General features: G+C 43.1%; 2 protein-coding genes across 2 annotated transcripts; one reads left to right on the top strand and one right to left on the bottom strand.

Annotated features, from left to right (window-relative positions):
- The first annotated feature begins 100 nt into the window (after nt 1-100).
- On the top strand, nt 101-9,260 carry LOC128448603 (vitamin D3 hydroxylase-associated protein). The gene is made up of 15 exons (XM_053431337.1): nt 101-700; nt 1,516-1,629; nt 2,809-2,949; nt 3,060-3,193; nt 3,359-3,565; nt 3,659-3,699; nt 3,822-3,946; nt 4,732-4,857; nt 4,962-5,059; nt 5,569-5,668; nt 6,296-6,339; nt 6,463-6,502; nt 6,585-6,693; nt 7,549-7,694; nt 8,485-9,260. The coding sequence occupies exons 1-15, from the start codon at nt 485-487 to the stop codon at nt 8,605-8,607; spliced, it is 1,764 nt and encodes a 587-aa protein (XP_053287312.1). The 5' UTR covers nt 101-484; the 3' UTR covers nt 8,608-9,260.
- Nucleotides 9,261-16,622: 7,362 nt separating this feature from the next.
- Nucleotides 16,623-18,188, bottom strand: LOC128448610 (diencephalon/mesencephalon homeobox protein 1-A-like). Its single transcript, XM_053431348.1, has 4 exons — nt 18,035-18,188; nt 17,730-17,908; nt 17,185-17,623; nt 16,623-17,053 (listed from the first exon to the last, which is right to left on the bottom strand). Exons 1-4 carry the CDS (start codon nt 18,186-18,188, stop codon nt 16,623-16,625), a joined length of 1,203 nt encoding a protein of 400 aa, XP_053287323.1.
- Between the last annotated feature and the right edge of the window lie 267 nt (nt 18,189-18,455).

Here is an 18,455-nt window from a genome sequence, read left to right as displayed (position 1 = left end):
ATGTTTGTTTATAAATAAGATACTTAAATTGTATGTATTGTTTTTTATTTACCTAAAGGAGGGTATTCAGTTGCAACATTCATTTACCACTAGATGTCACTAAATTGTACATACTGAGCCTTTAATATAACTTTATTTACCATATGAAATGTGACTGAACAAGAGAGAAGTAAATGTTTAGTGTCGATCCATTCTAAACTTAATCCACAAGCATCTATTTAAAAATAATTTACATAAAGTGTCAGCGACAGAACAAACATTTGCTTTTGGATTAATTCTTCCAACCCGGAAATTGCTTGAGGTCTGTAGAAAGTTGTTCCCGGGCTCCTCCCTCTTGTCCAAATATGGTGATGTCTTTCTTAAAAAAAAAAAAAAACCATCAAGATGGCGATCGAAGATGACGTCACAATAGGTCAATAAAGTCTATGGTCGTTTCGCTAGATGGCACACGCTGATCCGTGAGCGTTGAGGCAGCGGGAGAGTCATGGAGAACCTGAAGCTGCTCGTCCACAGGGCACAGGTGGACAAGCGGACAGCGGCTCTGCTGGCGGGGGCCGTCTGCGGTGCGGGAGCTGCGGTGCTGCTGATCCGCAGAGTGATCCGCTTCCGAGAGGCCAAGGTTAAGATCCAGAGAGCCAGAGAGCGGAGGACCGAGAGCCTGCAGCGGGCAGAGGAGGCTGTGCGGCGGTACAAGGAGTCGGTGAGCTGCTGGGGAGGGGAGGGGAGGGAGAGGAGAGGGAGAGTGTGTCTGATGAGAGAAATGTAACCGTCACACCTATATTGGCAGAAAAACAATAGTTGAAAAGTTAGTAAGTAATTTTTTTTAAAGTTTTGGTTAAATCTACTGGTCCAAGCTGTGCCAGATGTCTTCATCTATTTCTCCGTCTTACATGTCTACAATATAATATTATACATTTTGATATATATATTAACATATCCTGGTTTTTGACTTTTGCTCAGATAATGTAAGGATTTTAATAACAGCCCCTTGGGGGTTTAAAATTTTGTCTTTCACTTAACATTTTCCATTTTTGTATGTTTATCCGGACTTGGCCATATCGCCAAACCTTTTATAAAGATCAAAATGTTCATATTGATAATTATCCAGATTAATTTAGCTCCTGAGAGATTGTTGTTGTTTTAAACTCTTCTTTAAAAGCAGAGAACGACACTTGATAAATAACAACACGGTTTGTAAATTCGAGATATAAATCAATCATGTGTTAAACCTCACTGTGTTTGCACAATGCATAAGCAATATACATCAATATGTATTGGACCTAAGTTATATTGCGATTGATATAAATTATAAAGTTATTGATTGTTTTATCCTGGAGCCCTAGTCTCCATTCTACTTTACCTATTACAACAGTTTAACTTAGACATAAAATAGCAGATCACTGGTTAGTGATAAGTAGGTTGATGCATTTTCATTTGTCAACAACTTTTAGGTTGTACTGAAAATGAACTATTACTATCCACACTGCAATGACTCTATATGCGTGTGTCCTTCAGCATCCAGCAACCGACTCAGCTCTCATCTTGACGCTGACCCTCTCGGAGTTGACCAAGCAATTGCAGGAAGGCTTGCTGAGCCCCGAGGAAGTGTTCTACACTTACATGGAAAAGGTTCAGTACCCGAACACAACATCCCTACATGGAGCACAGAAGAACAACCATTGACACATTACATTTTAATTCCCACTGACTTAATCAATCATTATCTGTCCAATCATTACATTTATTCACCCACAGTTTAGACTGAATTATTTGCTATGTTTTGAATCAGGTTTGTACAGAAGCCCATTTCTGCCCTTCGGTTGAAAAAAAGATAATTATACTGACAAACTTTATTTTATAACATAGCATCTCAAAAGCCATGAGAGACATTCTCAAAATAATGATGTAGTTTCTCAACATGAGTAGAAGTGTTCTACTGCCCATCCAAAAGGTCAACTGTTCCACACATACAGTCTGGGATCATACAGGGACATAGTTTGGAGTAAAGCTGTCGTCCTCCTGATAAATACTGAGCTGACAGAATGTTCTCACAGAACGTTCTCACAATAACAAGTCTTTCAGGGTGTTCCCTTCTGGCTGTTTGCCTGTCAGCTAACTATCAGAGTGAAGGAAACGCATGTGGGTTGCGAGTCAGAAAACTCTTGAAGCTTCAGGGGTAAACAGCGCTACAGCCAAAAGCTTGGATTAAATGACGCCCTTTTGAGTGGAATTTGAATTTTTGGGCTTGCGGACACTTGGATGACGCCTACTCTGCAAGAATAAAAGTCTTTTAGGATATTTGAATATGCAAAACTCCCTCAGGCGTTTGGTGAGAGGTTTTCAGGACATGAAAAGTTGACACAAGGTCGTTAACCCATTTGTTTAGCTATTTAACGTGTCCCTTTTTCTAGTAAGTTATGTTTTAATTATTTGTTTGATTATATAAAAACAGGATGAAACGCCATGATTGACAGCCGACTCTGAAGTGCGATTGGTTGACAACGTTACCAACTCCGATCATTAGTGCTTAGACTTTGGCTTCAAATGAGAAAGATGGCGGTGTTCGTATATCCAGGATGTTTTGGCTAAATTTCTTGACTTGGGGGCAGTGGGGGGGTGTCGTCCATCTTCATGTACAGTCTATGTCACCAGCAAATATCTTATTTTTTGCAAGGACAACCTTGCATGTAACCTGCTACAGTTTACAAAGCAACTCCCTTAAGTCTGTTGACACCAAGCAAATTAAGCTTAAGTAACAATTTTTCTTCCTCCTACTTCGATTTGTTTTTGTCCTCTGTTTTCCTACAGACTCTGGATGTAAACAAAAAGCTCAACTGCTGCACAGGGATTCTGCTGGAGAGTTTCGATCAGCTGAAGACGCTCGACTCCAACAAGAAGGGTCTCTTGTATGGAGTTCCAGTTAGCATCAAAGAAAACTTTGCTTATAAGGTTATTTGTGATCATGTATTGTCAAAGTGAATCAACAGCAATGTGCTTTACAAAGCTCAGGTGGATCGGCTGCTATATAACTCTGCTCTCTTTGTCTTGTCTTCATGTAGAATCATGACTGTTCTTGTGGGGTGGTCATTAATCTGGACCAGCCCCTCCAGGAGGACGGAGTGCTTGTTGAAGTTCTGAAGAGACAAGGAGCTATTCCCTTTGTGAAAACCAACTTACCTCAAGCCCTACTTAAGTAAATCATTCCTCAACCCAGTTGTTAAGGGTTAGAGGGGTGATACTGGTTCACACACACACACACATACTTGCGCAGTTTTTAAAACAAAAGGGTACTATGAGTTTTGACAACATAAAGCCTGTGATACTTGTGTTTATCTGTGTTTTATTGCCTAACTTCCAGCTATGACTGCAGTAACCCTATTTATGGGCAGACCGTAAACCCTCACAACCTCCAGAAGACCTCTGGAGGTTCGTCTGGTGGGGAGGGGGCTCTGATCGGGGGAGGCGGCTCTGTGCTCGGTTTGGGCAGTGACATAGGGGGCAGCATCCGCATCCCTGCCGCTTTCTGCGGGATCTGTGGCCTCAAGCCAACAGCACGTCGGCTGAGGTGAGTACGTGACACAGTTTTACCGAGACTCCCTCCGCAGTCCCGACTCTTTCCACCAGACTTACATCTTTATTTGTTTTTCTTTATTGTCAGTTCACAAGGTGTGAGGCCCATTTACGGAGGGCAAAAGTCAGGTAAGAGGAAATACACGACACATCATATAAAGCTGACGTTAAAGAGTTTCATCACTATTACCTGGCGGTACTACTTGTGTCGCCTGCTACATTTGACGACTGTTATATTCTTATAAACTTAGTGCCGTCCTCTGCTGGACCTATGGCGAGGGATGTGGACAGTCTGGCTCTGTGTATGCAGGCTCTGCTGAGTGAACACATGTTTTCCCTGGACCCTACTGTTCCACCCATACCCTTTAATGTGGAGGTATGTCCAATGAAGTCTACTGGTATTTTAATGTATTGTGAATCACACTTTTACGTCAAAGGGGTAAACAATCTGTGGAGAATATGTGCCCTCTGTCCTTATACCCTTGAATCGGGTGAGAAAAAAAAAAGAGTTTTAGCGATGCTTCAGGGTCTGAAATAACCAATGGCCTTGAAAAGGGCCTAGCCTATGGACATGATGCTCCAGAGAGGGCCCTTTGTGTTACGTAAATACTTGCGTAGGTTATTCTACAAATGCTTGGAAGAGCAGGGTCAGTTGGATGAAAAATGCAACTCCACAGCTCGATGCCACTAAATCCTACGTGCATAATAGATAATACTCCAAGTAAACCTTATTTTAAAATGTTTAGGTTGGTAATTTGTTTCTGAAACACTTTTTTCAGTAGTAATTGTGAGATACAATATGTTGATAAGGAGGTTTGAAAGTTAGTAAGATTTCCCATCACATATCAGAATTACACAATAATGTTGTTGAAATCTCCCAGGAGTGGTTACCTTCCTGTTCTTTGCACAAGGGAGTATCATAAGTCATGTGCTCCGCTAGGATGATAATGAGTTAGGTTCATCCACCAGTGTAATGGAAACATGAAGGCAGATAATTATCCACGTCGTTTTTATCTGTCATGATTTAAAGAAAAAAAGAAAGTGAATTTTAGCAGGCCGCGCTAATTCAAACTCATAATCTCAGCTCGTTGCCAATACAGTTGAACAGTTCTGTGTTTACACTTGTAATGTTTCAAAAAATGAAAATGTGTTTTTTCCCAGATGTACCAGAGCACCAAACCTCTGAGGATCGGATACTTTGAAAGCGACGGCTACGTGCAGCCGTCCCCAAGCACGGCCCGAGCCATCAGAGAAGTCAAGGCACTGTTGGAGCAAGCTGGCCACACTGTGAGATCAAACCACACCCTGACACACGCACCGTTTGGCCTAAATGTGGCACCTGAAGTGTTTGTTTTTAATGCAGCCACTGCTCCTGTCCTTTGTGCCTGTAGCTGGTGCCTTACAGTCCCCTGAAGATCAGACATGTTGCAGAAGAGCTGTTGATTAAGGGTATCCTCGCAGATGGAGCTACCACCATGCTACAAAAACTGTGGGTTGAAATGTCCTTTAAGAACAGTGTAGTCAGAATTAATAAGATGATTGTTTTTAATGAATGTGCACAGCTGCAGTGTTCAGTCTTCAGATGTGTTAAATCTTTTTCATAAGATCCCAGACCTCGAGGTGATGTCTTCAAATTTCTTGTTTTCATCGACCAACAGCTCAGAATTAAACATGATTCATATTTACACTGACACTAAAAGTTACAACCAGGGACGTTTTGTGGTGAGACGGCTAAAGGCTAAGAACCTGAAACCTTGTTCAGAAGGAGAATTTGTGAAGGAGCCTTGTTGCCACTGTGGAGCGGCTGAACCCGGACAAAGTGTCAATTGGTCTCAAAGAATTGAGGCTGAGCGGGTTACAGATTCAAGATATAAAAAAACTGAAACTGTGTTAAACCTCACATGGCTGCTTCCTAACTAGCATGATAAACATAAGAGTAATCTCATAGACTAGATTGTTGTTTCATTTTCCAATGATGTCTTATCGATTCTGCTGTAGGGAAGGAAGTCCTCTGGACCCCTGTCTCAAAGCACAGGTTGTTCCCTACTCTCTACCTACGTGGGTGAAGAGAACCCTCTCATTCCTCCTGAAGCCTGTGGTGAGTTCAATCAATCAATCGATCGATGGAGGTTAGTGTTTCAAAATTGACTGATTCACCCAGAATGAGATAATCTAATGCTGCCAATGACATTCCAAAGAATAGCAGTAAAACTTTAAAACAGATGCAATAAATAGAAGAAGAAACTTATAAAATAGGGATAAAAACACATTATAGTAATGCTAGCAGACCAGTATAATTTACTAGAATCTTAAACGTACTTAATTAAATGCCCGACTAAAGTGATGGGCTTTAAGCTTGTGTTTTGAAGATTTCCACCCTAACCGTCTCTCAGGACAAAAGTATTGTCTTGCACTTTGGACCAGCATTGTACCAGAGGACCCAAGGAGCTGTACTGGTTCCTACACTGTGTGATGACAGAACATGAAGTGCTTTAAAACAAGTACAAAAAAACTGACATGGAAATTGACAGCCAGACAATTCTTTATCTACTGTTGGTGAATCAGAATATCATGTGGTTATCATTTGGTTGACCAGATATGAGGACCTTACAGTTAAACTCCTTGTCAATATAAATTGTCCTTTGGAACACTTAGTTTGAAAATGACTGTGATTATTGACTGTTTCACAAAATCCTTTTCCTTCTTGTTTCATGTGATGAGACAGGCTCCTCGTGCTTCTGGCGTCTTCACTGGTATCAGTGGAGTCAGGTGAGAGAGTTGCCTTGACGTTTTGTGCTTTCTGGTTTGCTGTGTAATCACTGATTGTGTAACCACACACTGATGTGATGGGAAGAATGTCAGAATGTACTGACCCTTTCTGTCCGTCTCCAGTTCTGTTCCAGAGCTGTGGAAGCAACACGCTGCTGTCGAGGTACTGTTTGTCGTCAGTTACTTGTTATTCTATGTTCTGAATGCATACAAGAGGAAACGTAATTCTATCCTGTTTTCCTTAGGACTACATTCATGAAACAATAAAAGATTGGAGAAGATGCAACATAGACGTGCTGCTGTGCCCGATGTTTGGACCTGCCTTCAACTTCTTATACTGCGGCAAAGTTACCAGTACGGAAGACTTAACTAATATCATATATCTGCATGGGTGTAGTGTGGGAGACTCTGTCTCTGCTGATCAATTCTATAAATCGTGGATAGCTGTTCAATACAAGGAACACATCACTTAAATGTTTTGGATGGTTTCGGTAATACTGTCCTAATGATCTTTCCATACTTATTTCAAAAAAGTGTTATAAAAAATATCATGAAACCGTAAAAATGAATCAAAGCTGCTGCCTGTGAGTTTGCTCCCGGGAAAATTGATTAGATAACAACAATCGGAGAGATCATACCTGCTGATTAACTTTCTCACCTATTTGATATCAGATACTTAGATTATGTACACAGAAATGTTCTGCAAATGTCTCTTATTATACGCATGTAAAATACACATCACCTGTCTAATAAGAATATTTATTATCTGGACCCAGTTTCTAGGATCCCTGCATTATGTCTTGAGAAATTTGCAAAAATGTCAAAAAAACACGCTCTGTCGCAGTGAAAAAGTCCTAAATGTGTCCCCTGATTCGGATAATAACAGCTTCTTGATTGACACGTACCGCGTACTTCCACCAAGTATCATGGTCATCCTTCCAGTAGTTTTTGCATAAGCCTGCAAACTAACTAACAGACAAACAAAACAGAAACATGACCTCCTGAACTGGTGGAGGTTACAATGTTGCAATTATCTTCTGATAATTACATCAAGATGCAAACATGGGTGTAACGGAATTATTTGCCAAAAGTGTTAAAACACTTGATAAAAAAAAAAATCACCTTACTGACAATCTCCATACAGAACATTGATAATAACACTGTTATAAAACCCAGTGACTAACTTCTTTCTATTGTCTTTCCTTCCAGCTGTCCTCACGAACACGATGCTCTACAATCTCCTGACCTTTCCGGCCGGTGTGGTTCCCGTTACCACGGTGACTGCAGAGGATGAGGAGGAGCTCAAGCACTACAAGGGCCATTATCAGGACCGCTGGGACAAGCTCTTCAAAGAGGTGAGAAGCACCAGAGTGAGATGACTGCCAAATTCATATTATTTAAAGTTTATTCAGTGAAATAAATAAATAAATGCCCATGATACACCCTACAAGTATTCTACTGCGAAAAACGCCAATTAATGAGCATCAGTTGTAATGATGAGATGATGAACTCCTTGTAGCCACTTTGCATTTGTTTGACACTTTTTGTGGTGGTTTTTCATCACTGTCTCATTGCTTTGTGTCTCTTTGTACTTGTCAGCTTGACTTTCCCACAATAAATAATGAGTCACTTCACATACTCTGTTTGTTATGGCACACCTTCATTTAGTTTGTGTTTCTGTGCTCAGTCCCAAACTTAAAGGGATAGGTCACACGGAAATGAAAATTCACTCACTATCTACCCACCACTATGCCCATGGACGGGTGGGTGAAGTGTTTGTGTCCACAAAACACTTTCGGAGTTTCAGGGGTAAACAGTGTTGCAGCCAAATCCAATGCAATTGAATAAATTGGTGACCTATCTTCAGATGTAAATGAACAACAGGAAGAAAAAAAAATGTGCTCCATACTGCTTGTGTGGAGGCATGTTGTGTGTACGAGTGTCCGGGAACCTCGACATTAATATTGGACTCGACATAGGATTGAGTAGATAATGAGTGCTTTTTTATTTCTGGGTGAACTATCCCTTTTAAAGTTTCAGTTAGTCCTCTTAAAACTGCGCTTCCACAGTTGGTCAGCAGGTGGAGGCAGCAGACTGTGCTGGTTACTGACTGTTGACTGACTGGGTGTGTGTGTTTGTGCTCAGGCTGTGTCTGGGGGCGAGGGTCTGCCTGTGGCGGTGCAGTGCGTCGCCCTGCCGTGGCAGGACGAGCTCTGCCTGCGTCTCATGAGGGAGGTGGAGCATCTGGTCAAACAGAGCAGGAAGTAAAGCCTGGAGGCCACAGGTGGAACTGCAAAGCTCAGAGACTTCAGGTTTGTGAAAACACAAACAAGAAGCCAGCTACGAAAATCCCTTTAGATGAAGATGATCTTTGAAGAAGTGAAAAGCATTGGCACAATATGAGATTTGGAAAGAGGTTGACGCACGTAACATTATTTCTGGAAAAAGATTGTTTGGGTTTTTGAAAATATAAGTTGACTGAAAATAATAGTTAAGTTCACCTGTGGAGTTTTTGTTTTGTGTTTAACTCATTCTTTGAGATTATTATATTATCTATTATTAGATTTCTTTTACCCCTTTTGTGAAATCATGTATCTGATTTGGTGAAATACGCTCAACGTTTGATCTTAGGCATGGTTTCATATTACATACAAAATAGTATGAACACATTTAATTCACTACTGGGCAAAGAGGCACTGTGACCACATTTCTTTATATTTGAATTTATAATGAACACTGAATTGTTTTTTTTTTTTTTGTCTGAATTTAAAATTTAACTGTGATCTGTTATCTGAGAATAAAACAACTGATTTCTCACAGAGCTTGTCAGATTCAAGAAGCGGATATGATCCACTGTTTCTTCCACCGTTCATTTGTTTGAGTTGATATTTGCAGCTTTTTATTAAAAACTGTACTTCAAAGCCCAGTGTGTTGTTTAATCTAAAATGAACTAACTTCCTGATGCACCTTCACCATCGTTCACTCTGCAGCTGTGAGGCCTCACACCCTCTTCTTTCACTTTCTTTTACCGTCCCCTCCGCCTCTTCATCACTGTGCCACAGATGAGTGCAGATCATGTTCATTCCTATTGTGAGCAATTGTGGCCCTGATGCCATCACAGGAAACTGAAAACAGATAAAGCAGACTAATGACACATGGCGCCTCCATCCACAAGGCCAGCGAACAATGTCGTCGTATTGTGATTACTCCCGTGCTATTGTAAATATGTGTTTCTGTTGGGTTTACATAAATTTACATATGTTTTAAAAACTCTCCAGGGATGGGAAACCATTAGGGACGACGTTAGCGTTTTCCATTACAGACGCCTGTGTTAGCACTCGTGTCGTGATTGAATGGAAATGGCCGCGTGTGGCAGAGGAAGGAGGGCACATTAGGCGAGGAGAGGAGAGCTGGAATTGAGAGGTTGTTCTTAGCATTATCTGTGGCACATAGAGAGAGAGAGAGAGTGTGGCTTCCACTGTGCCACTCAGTCAGGGAGCATTAAGCTTTAAGAGGCAGTGAAGAGACTCAGGTCTTCAGAGGGAACTGACATTGTTCATAAATCCCTCAGGATCTGAGACAGAGGCAGCGACACACGCGCACACACACACACACACACAAATCCATCCTTCAAATTGGCCTATTAAATACATTCACCATTTACAGGTTGGCAGGTGTGTGCATAATACTCTATTATACATAATTATAAATCCATTTGAATATTATATATAAACTCTAGCTAAATTAAACTTTAAAGATAATCAGAGCACAAGTGATATAGCGCAAAAGAGCAATTTAAACCAAATACAAGAAATGGGTAAATGTATTAAAACTAATTTCCACCGATTTTTCCATGCAATCCTAACGTCCTCATTTATTTCCTTCAAACATTACTTGCATAAAACGCATTCATACATTTCATATTTGTAAATTGTAAAAAATCTAAACAAATAGGAGAGAAGGAGGCCAACTTTCAGGCCTTGGTTGTACAAGGTAATGTAAAAAACAACAACTCTATAACTCGAAATAACTTATTCTGGTAATAAGTCAAATCCAACCTAACATGACAACTGTCCTCAGCGCTATTCAGTTTCTGGGTCAAAACGTGATGAGAACAGCAACCCACAGTCTCAGTTCATGAACTCTTAAATGGGCCTTTCTAAGAGACGATATTCTGACATGTCACATGAAATCATCGATGGCTGAATTCCATTTAGCTGCTTCACTTCCAGGGTTCTGGTGCTGAGCTGGTTCACTATCGCACCGTCATGATTCACCGCAACAAGTTAAAACAGACTCATGTGTTAGTTGATATCATTAGTTATTAATCCAACATCAGGAAGAGAATAGTCAAGACAAGGGGACGATTATTCACATTTATATATATTAATAGGGGTTATTCATTTTAATAAAGGAGAAACAACACATCGCTATGTCACAGCAAGACAGAGATAGATTCATGTTTCGATTTAAAGCAAATATTTCAATATCAAAGCATCTGGAATGAAAATGTCTCTTTTACTGATAACTAACATCCAGCTGGGCAGCTTTTATCCATTTTCATCTTTGACCTACATATTGACACCAGTGGCTCTCATCGAGCCCCTGTACAGCACTTTGAAGCTCACAAATATAAATAAGCCGTTGTGCACAAAGGGGAGACAGAGTAATGGCTGATGAACAGAGTACTGCTGCACACTTTTAAGCTTTAAATACTTATTTTCCCTATTGCACAAATGTACGATAAACCCTCAGTGTCAGTGTAAGAAACTGCTGTAAATGTCATGATGCTAGAAATGTCCTCAAATGTTCAACATCAGAACTTGTGAAACAAAATGAGAAGAGTTGAAATAGTTTGAGTTAGAAGTAGAAGGCATCTGGCCAAAAGCTCAGCCTGTTGTAATCATACAGCAGAACGGTTAAACAGCCCCGGCAGGCCGAGGTGCTCTCCTCATGTAACGTCTCATTGATAACAGCAGCAAACACCTCATTTACAGGAACCTTAGGCTGTAAGATCAGGTACTTTAAAAGCTATCCAAACACATTCAGACCCTGCTTGCGTGCCAGCAAATAAAACACCTTGCTATCGCCACAACTAACCTAGGATGATTCTGTCTTAATGTCCCATTTCAGGGACCAAGGAGTCCATAGTCTTTATGGCTCCTCAGAATTGCACGATGTAATGTCTGACGCAGCGGGCTCTGGCCTTTCAGACAATCAAAGTAACAAGTTCATCCTGCAACCAGAGCCACTTACAGGAGACATCAAGAAGCCGCAAGACTGGCAGCTTTTAGGTCTTTGGTGCATTTCATCAGCCATTTCCCCAGCAGAGGCGACATGCTGCGGAGGACGAGTAGGAGGAGGGGAAGGCAGATTAACAGACAGCTGATACAGGTGTACGGGCGGTATCAAACAGCAGCTCTGTCAATACAGCAGCCTCCAAATTTCTTCAGAAGGGGCTGGGATCCCCAAAGTATGTCCACCGATCTCACTATGACAGGATTAACTGGGAGCTCCGTATGATTTTCTCAGATTCTGTGACTCAACAATTCAGTGATCCACGTTCTATCGGCTTTAAAGGCCCCTATCCCAAGTTTGAAAAGCTTACCCCTCGGACAAGGGACATTCTTTTTCTCCCATCCAGTTCCGCTTTTCGCCTTTTTCGCTGCATGCAGTTATTCATCAACCCAAGCGTCTTCGCCAGCTCTCCCTTCCTCCCTTCCCTGCACATCTGCTAGGTCTGAGTTTTCCTTTCTTTCCGCCGGTGCCTTGCTTGGCCCAAGGCCCTTATAGCCAAATTGGTTTACATTGGAGAGATAAATGCTCTGCAAATGCGCTTAAACACGTACAGTAAAAAATGCAGACAGTGCGTGTCAGGATTATCACCCAAGTCAGGGGGAGAAAGGAGAGCGTCTCTGTAGCACAAAGCTGGGGAGCCAGAGTGAAGCCTGCAGATATAGTCCGTCTCATCCACTTCTCGGGAGAAAGAGAGGATTTAGCATTTGCATGCTAGTCTGTAATTCCTGGCATTATATAACTTGTCGCCAACAATCAAACTCCTGTGGTATTGTGAAAGTATTGTTTCACATGGGTGAGCAAAGTGTGGAGTTACACTCCTGGGGGAAGGGGTTTTCGGTGGCAGCGTTAAGACAGCTGGGCCAAGATGTGTGACAGAGACCACCCTATCAGCCCAGTCAAGAAAACCAAAATTCAGCAACACGACATCGGGCCCGTCTGGAGAATGTGCATTTCAAATTCCCTTCGAAATAAATGACTCACCTGAACATGGAGCTGATCCAAAAGCTTAATCTTTGGGAAGAAAGTGATGGCATTGCTAATCGCTGGCTTCACTAATTGCGTTGTACGAAAGAACCGTGTTTAAAATGTATGTTTTCACATTTGGATTGTCTGTTAACCACATGTTTCAATTTGTTATGCTCTACACTTAATGTGCAACATCTAAAATTCCCACGTTGATCCATATTGTGAATTTATCCAATTCACGTACATGTTCACATTTGTGTAGTTTTCACATTTGATGGAATTCAGCAATTTGCACAGGCCCTGCTGCTTGAAACGAGCTTGTTGGTAAATTTTTGTATTTTCTAGAGAAATAATTTTCTCTTCATGGCTCCAGGAGATTTTTAATTTTTTATATTTTTGTTACTGTCAATAAATCCCTTGAGAGATCAAGACTGGGTTCCCCATCAGGTCAGTGGCACTTAATCCACAAATCTACATAGATTGTTTATTTTTAAATGAGTAAAATGGCAATCAATATATTCTTTAGGCAAATTGATATAAATCAGCTGGGCCCTGTAGTTTTTACCAAATGTATCTCTAACAGGAGAAAATAGTTTTTTCTAACTAGGGACTATTTTCTGCTGCGGATTAATGAACATTTGACGGTTGGTGGATGTGTCAATTTGAAATGTCCCTGTTTACCATAATTAATGAACAAGACACTACAATGTTGTGTCATGCTGCACAATTGAATTTATTATACCGGGGAATAAAGTATGGCAGACTTTGATGAAAGGCAATGCTGAAAATACTTTTTAATAAGATCCGTTCATTGTTAGTTTTGATATGCTTTTTATTGAAATATCACTGCAGACTAAAAATCTAAAATATCACAAGAAATGTCCTTTTAAGAAACAAATAAACCTTGTAGTCTGAGTCTTTGTCCCATCTCCAGGTGAAAGAGCTCTCACTTGGTGAAAACAGACAGGTTTTGTTCAGGCAAAGTGAGTCTTGTTGGGTTTTGAAGATTGAGGAAATGTTCCCCTCTCTTCCCACCTGCTGCTGCTCCTGCTGCTGTCGTCCCCCGGGGGACACCATGCACGCTGCTGTCCCTGTCCACCGGCATCAGTGTAAAAACCCCTCCACATGCTCTGCCATGGGGATTTGGGTGTAAAACTTCCACAGTTCCTCCCCCCCCCACACTCTCCTCAAAGCGCCCCCACCCCTTTTCTCATCCCCATGACCTACACCTCCCTCCAAATCAACACCGTCCCCCTCAGACCTCCCAACACAAAGCCCTCAGTGCAGGCCCCGGCACAGAAATCATAGCACACCATTCAATCATTGTTTTTTCCCCTCTCTCACCCCTTTTATGGTCCCACTAAAGGTTTTAGCCGGGCAGAGAAGGAGGGCTGTCACTGAGGAAACCTTAGCCCATTGATGAAGTGACAGGAGCTGCCAGAATATGATCCTAATCCTGTTTCCAGCATTCTTTTAGCCCGCTGGCATCGCAATTCCTCCACACATTCTCTAAGCTGTCAACTAGGAAAATCCCTCTAATAGCGCATTGCCCAGATACACATCAAAGAGCTCCTGGAAACCTTCAGCGGCTTAGCTGCCATAGACACACTCACACACACTCACTCAGTCACACGCACACACACACACAGACACACCGTTCCCAGTGATTTACACCCTTTCCCAACACAAAACACTGAGGTTCATGACAAATTGACCACATATTTGAACAGTGTCTTCTAATAACCTGAGGGAATTTGTACAAAAAATTGACTTTTCAGCCCCAAAATTATTTTTACTCACTGAAACAGGCCCCATCGTAATTCCCTCGCTCCTCTCGCCTCCTCCCCTGCACTTAGAAAGTGATATAATCTTTACGGTCATGGAGCGAGGAGCCGCAGAGGAGCAGGGAAAGAACAGGTGTCTGAACTTTGCTGACTCCGGGATCTCTTTCAGCCCCATTTTATCTCATTCTATTCTTACTTAATCCATCGATATCCCGACCGAAGGTAATCTTCTTATGGCAAAGCATTCTGTTTCGGTGCAGCCAAACCTCGATTGACAGGGTGGGGGAAGAGAGAGAGTGTGAGGGGAGGGTGGTGGGTGGGTTTACTGGATTGGAGACTCTTTAGAGCCTGACACTGTGCTTCAGTCATTTCATTTAGGATTAGTTATTCTACACCGGGTGAACAAGTGGCAGGCTCTCCCCCATGTGGCATGTAAACCTCACCATAGACGCCGGTGGACCTCCTGTGTCTAAATAATTCACGGTTAATCAAGGTGTCTTCAGCGGAACAGTTTAACTTACATTTTCACTGTAAAAGTTGGAGTTGGACTTGATGTGTGTGGAAATCAAACCTAATTCTTTTTTAAGGCTCAGTTTTCTGTCAGTCCCACTCTGAGCCGTCAGAGGAACTGGATTCGGCACACCCTCCACTAATCCCTCTCCTGTTGCCGACCAACTCTCACATGAGCAACTTAGACAGAAGTGTATGTGTGAGTGCATGTGTTAATGAATGTGGTTCTCCCTCTGACTCACCTTTTAGCTGACTTGGTTCCAAAATATCGGGAGGAAAAAAACTGCCACTGGGGAAATTAGATAGTATTTCTATTTCCTTAATTCATGCAGGAATTAGGTTCAGGGAATTGTGGATTGTGTCTCTTTGCCTTCATTTTAAGTAACAGATGGTCTCTTAGTTTCCTGTTTGCTTTGGAAAATGGCAAAATGAAGAATCGTGAACAAGTGCGAGTAAACATTTCCATGCTGTATTCCAACCAACGACACTGACAACAGGAATCTTTCTTATTTGTGATTTATTCCCTTGAATTAAACAGATAAATTACTCACATTCAAAACCATTGAGAAATACATGTCTTGAATCTACATTGATATAATACATACAGATCTGGCTAGTGCGTCTCTCCGGTGACCTCGATCTGGCACCCGAGTTAGCAAAAATATACGTGGGCTGGGTTTATATTTATTTGTTGCTGTGCCTCCTCCTTTTTCTTTAGGTCCTTTGCTTAAGAGCCACAATTGCTTCACACAAAAAGGAGACATGAAGTTACACTGAGGGATATTTACAACGCTCAATGGATTCTTGCAGGCAGAGCTGTGACTTTAAACAAGTAGAATCGCGTGTCATCGACAAAGAAACACATTTGGCTCGAGGATTATAATGAATGATCGGAGGTTTACTTGTGATGTTTGATCTGATGTGACTTCATTCTTGTGTTGTGCGGCTTTAGGCCATGCTTTAGAGGGTGCACACATGCATAGTTCATGGTGTTGGATTATGGAATGCTTTAATATCGGTTGTCGGTCCTGGAAAGAGAACGTCAGCTCTGTGGTTCAGGACTTGCTGCCCCATCTTCACCAAGGAGACTTGATTCATGGTGAACAGCAGCATCAGTCTGGAGCTGTTGACCAGAAAGAGTCAAACACAAGCAAGATCCACACAGGCAGGAGGAAGTGTTCAGTCGTAACTCCAGTCCAGGTGGGATTATACTTTTTTTTCCTTTTTTTCATCTATTCATTCAAGACCATTGAGTTCTTCTTAGAATCTTGTTCACTGTTCTGTCCAGCAGAGATGTTCTTCATGTTTCTCATTAGCTCTCAGCAGTGAGCTACATGCCCACTTGATGTGCTCAACGGCCGAGGGCCCAAAGCTGAGGAAGGGCCCCTTCAGTGTCTGCTCTGAAACACACTTGTTGTCTTCATGTTGGCCCTGCTCTGGTTTTGAAATTGAATTTAGTTGGGAGTCTGAAAAACTGCAAAATGTCCTCAGCAGTTGTTAAAGTAAGAAACAGATTCTGAACTTGGGAATTTTAGAATTAACTTTTGGCAGGCAAAAAAAGTTCAGATTTATTTATCAATGTGCGTTTGGATTGATACACATGGTAGCTGACGGTGATGAGAGGCCAAGAGGAAAGTGTCGGGGTGACTTCCTGTGGACTAGGCCCATAATTCATAGCTATGACGCAGAGCAGCAGCCCAACGTAGAAACTGAGCAGCTTGGGCTTCAGTTGGGGAGTGTGTCCAATCCCAGCGAGGCAGCGTGCTGCTTAGCCCTCATGCGGAGGTTCTCAATGCTCGTCGTCTTGCTGTTGAGGCTTCCCGGGATGCTTCCCGGGAGGCTGCCTGGCGCCGGCTGCATCAGCGGGCTGTTCCACACCTGCTGGGCCTGTGACAGTGACTGGTAGTAGGACTGGCAGGGCAGTGAGCCGAGCGGGGACGGCATGTTGACGTTCATGCCCAGGTAGGGCAGAGAGGACTGCGTGCTCATGTCGAAGGACGGGTAGTGCACCATGTTGCTGGTGGCGGCCATGTGCTGCCGAAACTGTTCCTGCAGCCGAAAGAGGCTGAGGGGGGACGAGGCGTAGGAGTTGCCCGGAGCCATACCGCCACTCGCACTGCTGGAGGACGGCAAGGCAGGGGAGCTCAGGGGAGAGTCTGGAGGAAAGAAAGGGAGGAGCAGGAAGTTAGCATGTTTCTACACAGACATCAGTATACATAATTTTCATGTTAATCCTGTACTAATTGTGTGCTTTTGTTTAGCAGATAGAAACTATCCATAGTCTTACCTGGTGCAGGGCTGAGTCGTTTGCAGGATGGGGAGCTGCTCCCTGGCTGCGCTCCTCTCTCCCCATGCGTTCCCTCCCTGGTCTTCACCCTCGTCTCCCCCCTCATTTCGTCCTCTTCTCTGTCAGCATTATCTTCCGCTGCTGACTCGCTGTCCGATGGCTCAGGGGAGGTGACGTTGACTTCCACGCTCATCTCGTCAGGCTGGGGCTGTGCCGCCTCCGGCCTCTCCTCTGAGTGACAGGAGGAGGGGAGGGGAGGGGTGCGGGCCTCAGGAGCCAGGGTGGTGGTGGTAGTGGTGTTGGCGGTAGCGAGGTCAGTCTTGGAGTCCTCTGGAGAGCCATCTGCTCCCCCTGACGCCTCCTTCTGTTTCTGGAGCTGCTCTTTCTGCAGGCTGCGCTGCTTCTTACGAAACTTGGCCCGACGGTTCTTGAACCAGACCTGGAAAACAGATGAACACATGTTGAGCTTGGGCTAAATACAGTAAATACAGTGGTCCTGTCCATTTCCCCCCTCTAATGATACAAGATTGCCTCGGGCTTCTTACCTGCACTCGTGCCTCGGGCAGGTTGGTGCACATTGCCAGACGCTCACGCATCACCACATCAGGATAGTGGGTCTTCTGGAAGGTTTTCTCCAGGGCCTCTAGTTGCTGAGCGGTGAAGGCCGTGCGACTCCGCCGCTGCTTACGGTGCTGGGAGCCATACCGGGCCTCAAGGATGATGTCTTGAAATGTGCAACCGTTGAGAAAGAAGAAACACGACCAGTTTAATTAAAGGGAGAGGGCAAAGGGCCGCTGATCAAAACAAGAGCATGAGGAGCTGAAAAGCAAAATGAGCAACTGCTTCTTACCAGCCAGTCTCTCTGCAAGAGTGAGTGCATGCACTGAGGGCCTGTAGTCAGGGGCGTGCTGGGCCTGTTGCGCCGCCTGCTGGTGGAGGTTGTACATGGCGCTCAGTGAGTTCATGGCGTGGAGCGAGTAGCCGTTCACCCCGTAGTGCTGCATGACTGAAGTGTTTTCTGCGGAGGAAAGAGACAAACTGCTGTGAGGGTCAGGCCACCAACAAACAGACTGTTCTCTGGTGGAAGTTTGGTTACTTTAAAAATGAGGAAAGCTGTAAAATATGGTTTAATATTTAAAATAGTCACAGGGGGAAATGACCTTTAAACGCTGCGCTTCTGTGGAATAGTTCCTTAAATGTATTAGAGCAGACGACTCCAGAGGAGAGTCCGAACTTGAAAGATTGAAAAGAAAGTTAGTTGAAAGGAATTT

This window comes from Pleuronectes platessa, chromosome 9 (genome assembly GCF_947347685.1).
Source record: "Pleuronectes platessa chromosome 9, fPlePla1.1, whole genome shotgun sequence".
In the NCBI taxonomy this organism is placed as follows: domain Eukaryota; kingdom Metazoa; phylum Chordata; class Actinopteri; order Pleuronectiformes; family Pleuronectidae; genus Pleuronectes; species Pleuronectes platessa.
The sequence above is the reverse complement of the archived record's forward strand: the minus strand, read 5'-3'. Positions and strand labels throughout refer to the sequence as shown.

Coding starts and splice junctions, on each gene's coding strand:
- LOC128448610 (XM_053431348.1), bottom strand. CDS start 18,188: ATGCAGCACTACGGGGTGAACGGCTACTCGCTCCACGCCATGAACTCA. Junction 17,624..17,729: donor TGCCCGAGGCACGAGTGCAG/GTAAGAAGCCCG, acceptor TCTGTTTTCCAG/GTCTGGTTCAAGAACCGTCG. Junction 17,054..17,184: donor ACGACTCAGCCCTGCACCAG/GTAAGACTATGG, acceptor TCTTTCCTCCAG/ACTCTCCCCTGAGCTCCCCT.
- LOC128448603 (XM_053431337.1), top strand. CDS start 485: ATGGAGAACCTGAAGCTGCTCGTCCACAGGGCACAGGTGGACAAGCGG. Junction 1,630..2,808: donor TCTACACTTACATGGAAAAG/GTTCAGTACCCG, acceptor GTTTTCCTACAG/ACTCTGGATGTAAACAAAAA. Junction 3,566..3,658: donor CCAACAGCACGTCGGCTGAG/GTGAGTACGTGA, acceptor CTTTATTGTCAG/TTCACAAGGTGTGAGGCCCA.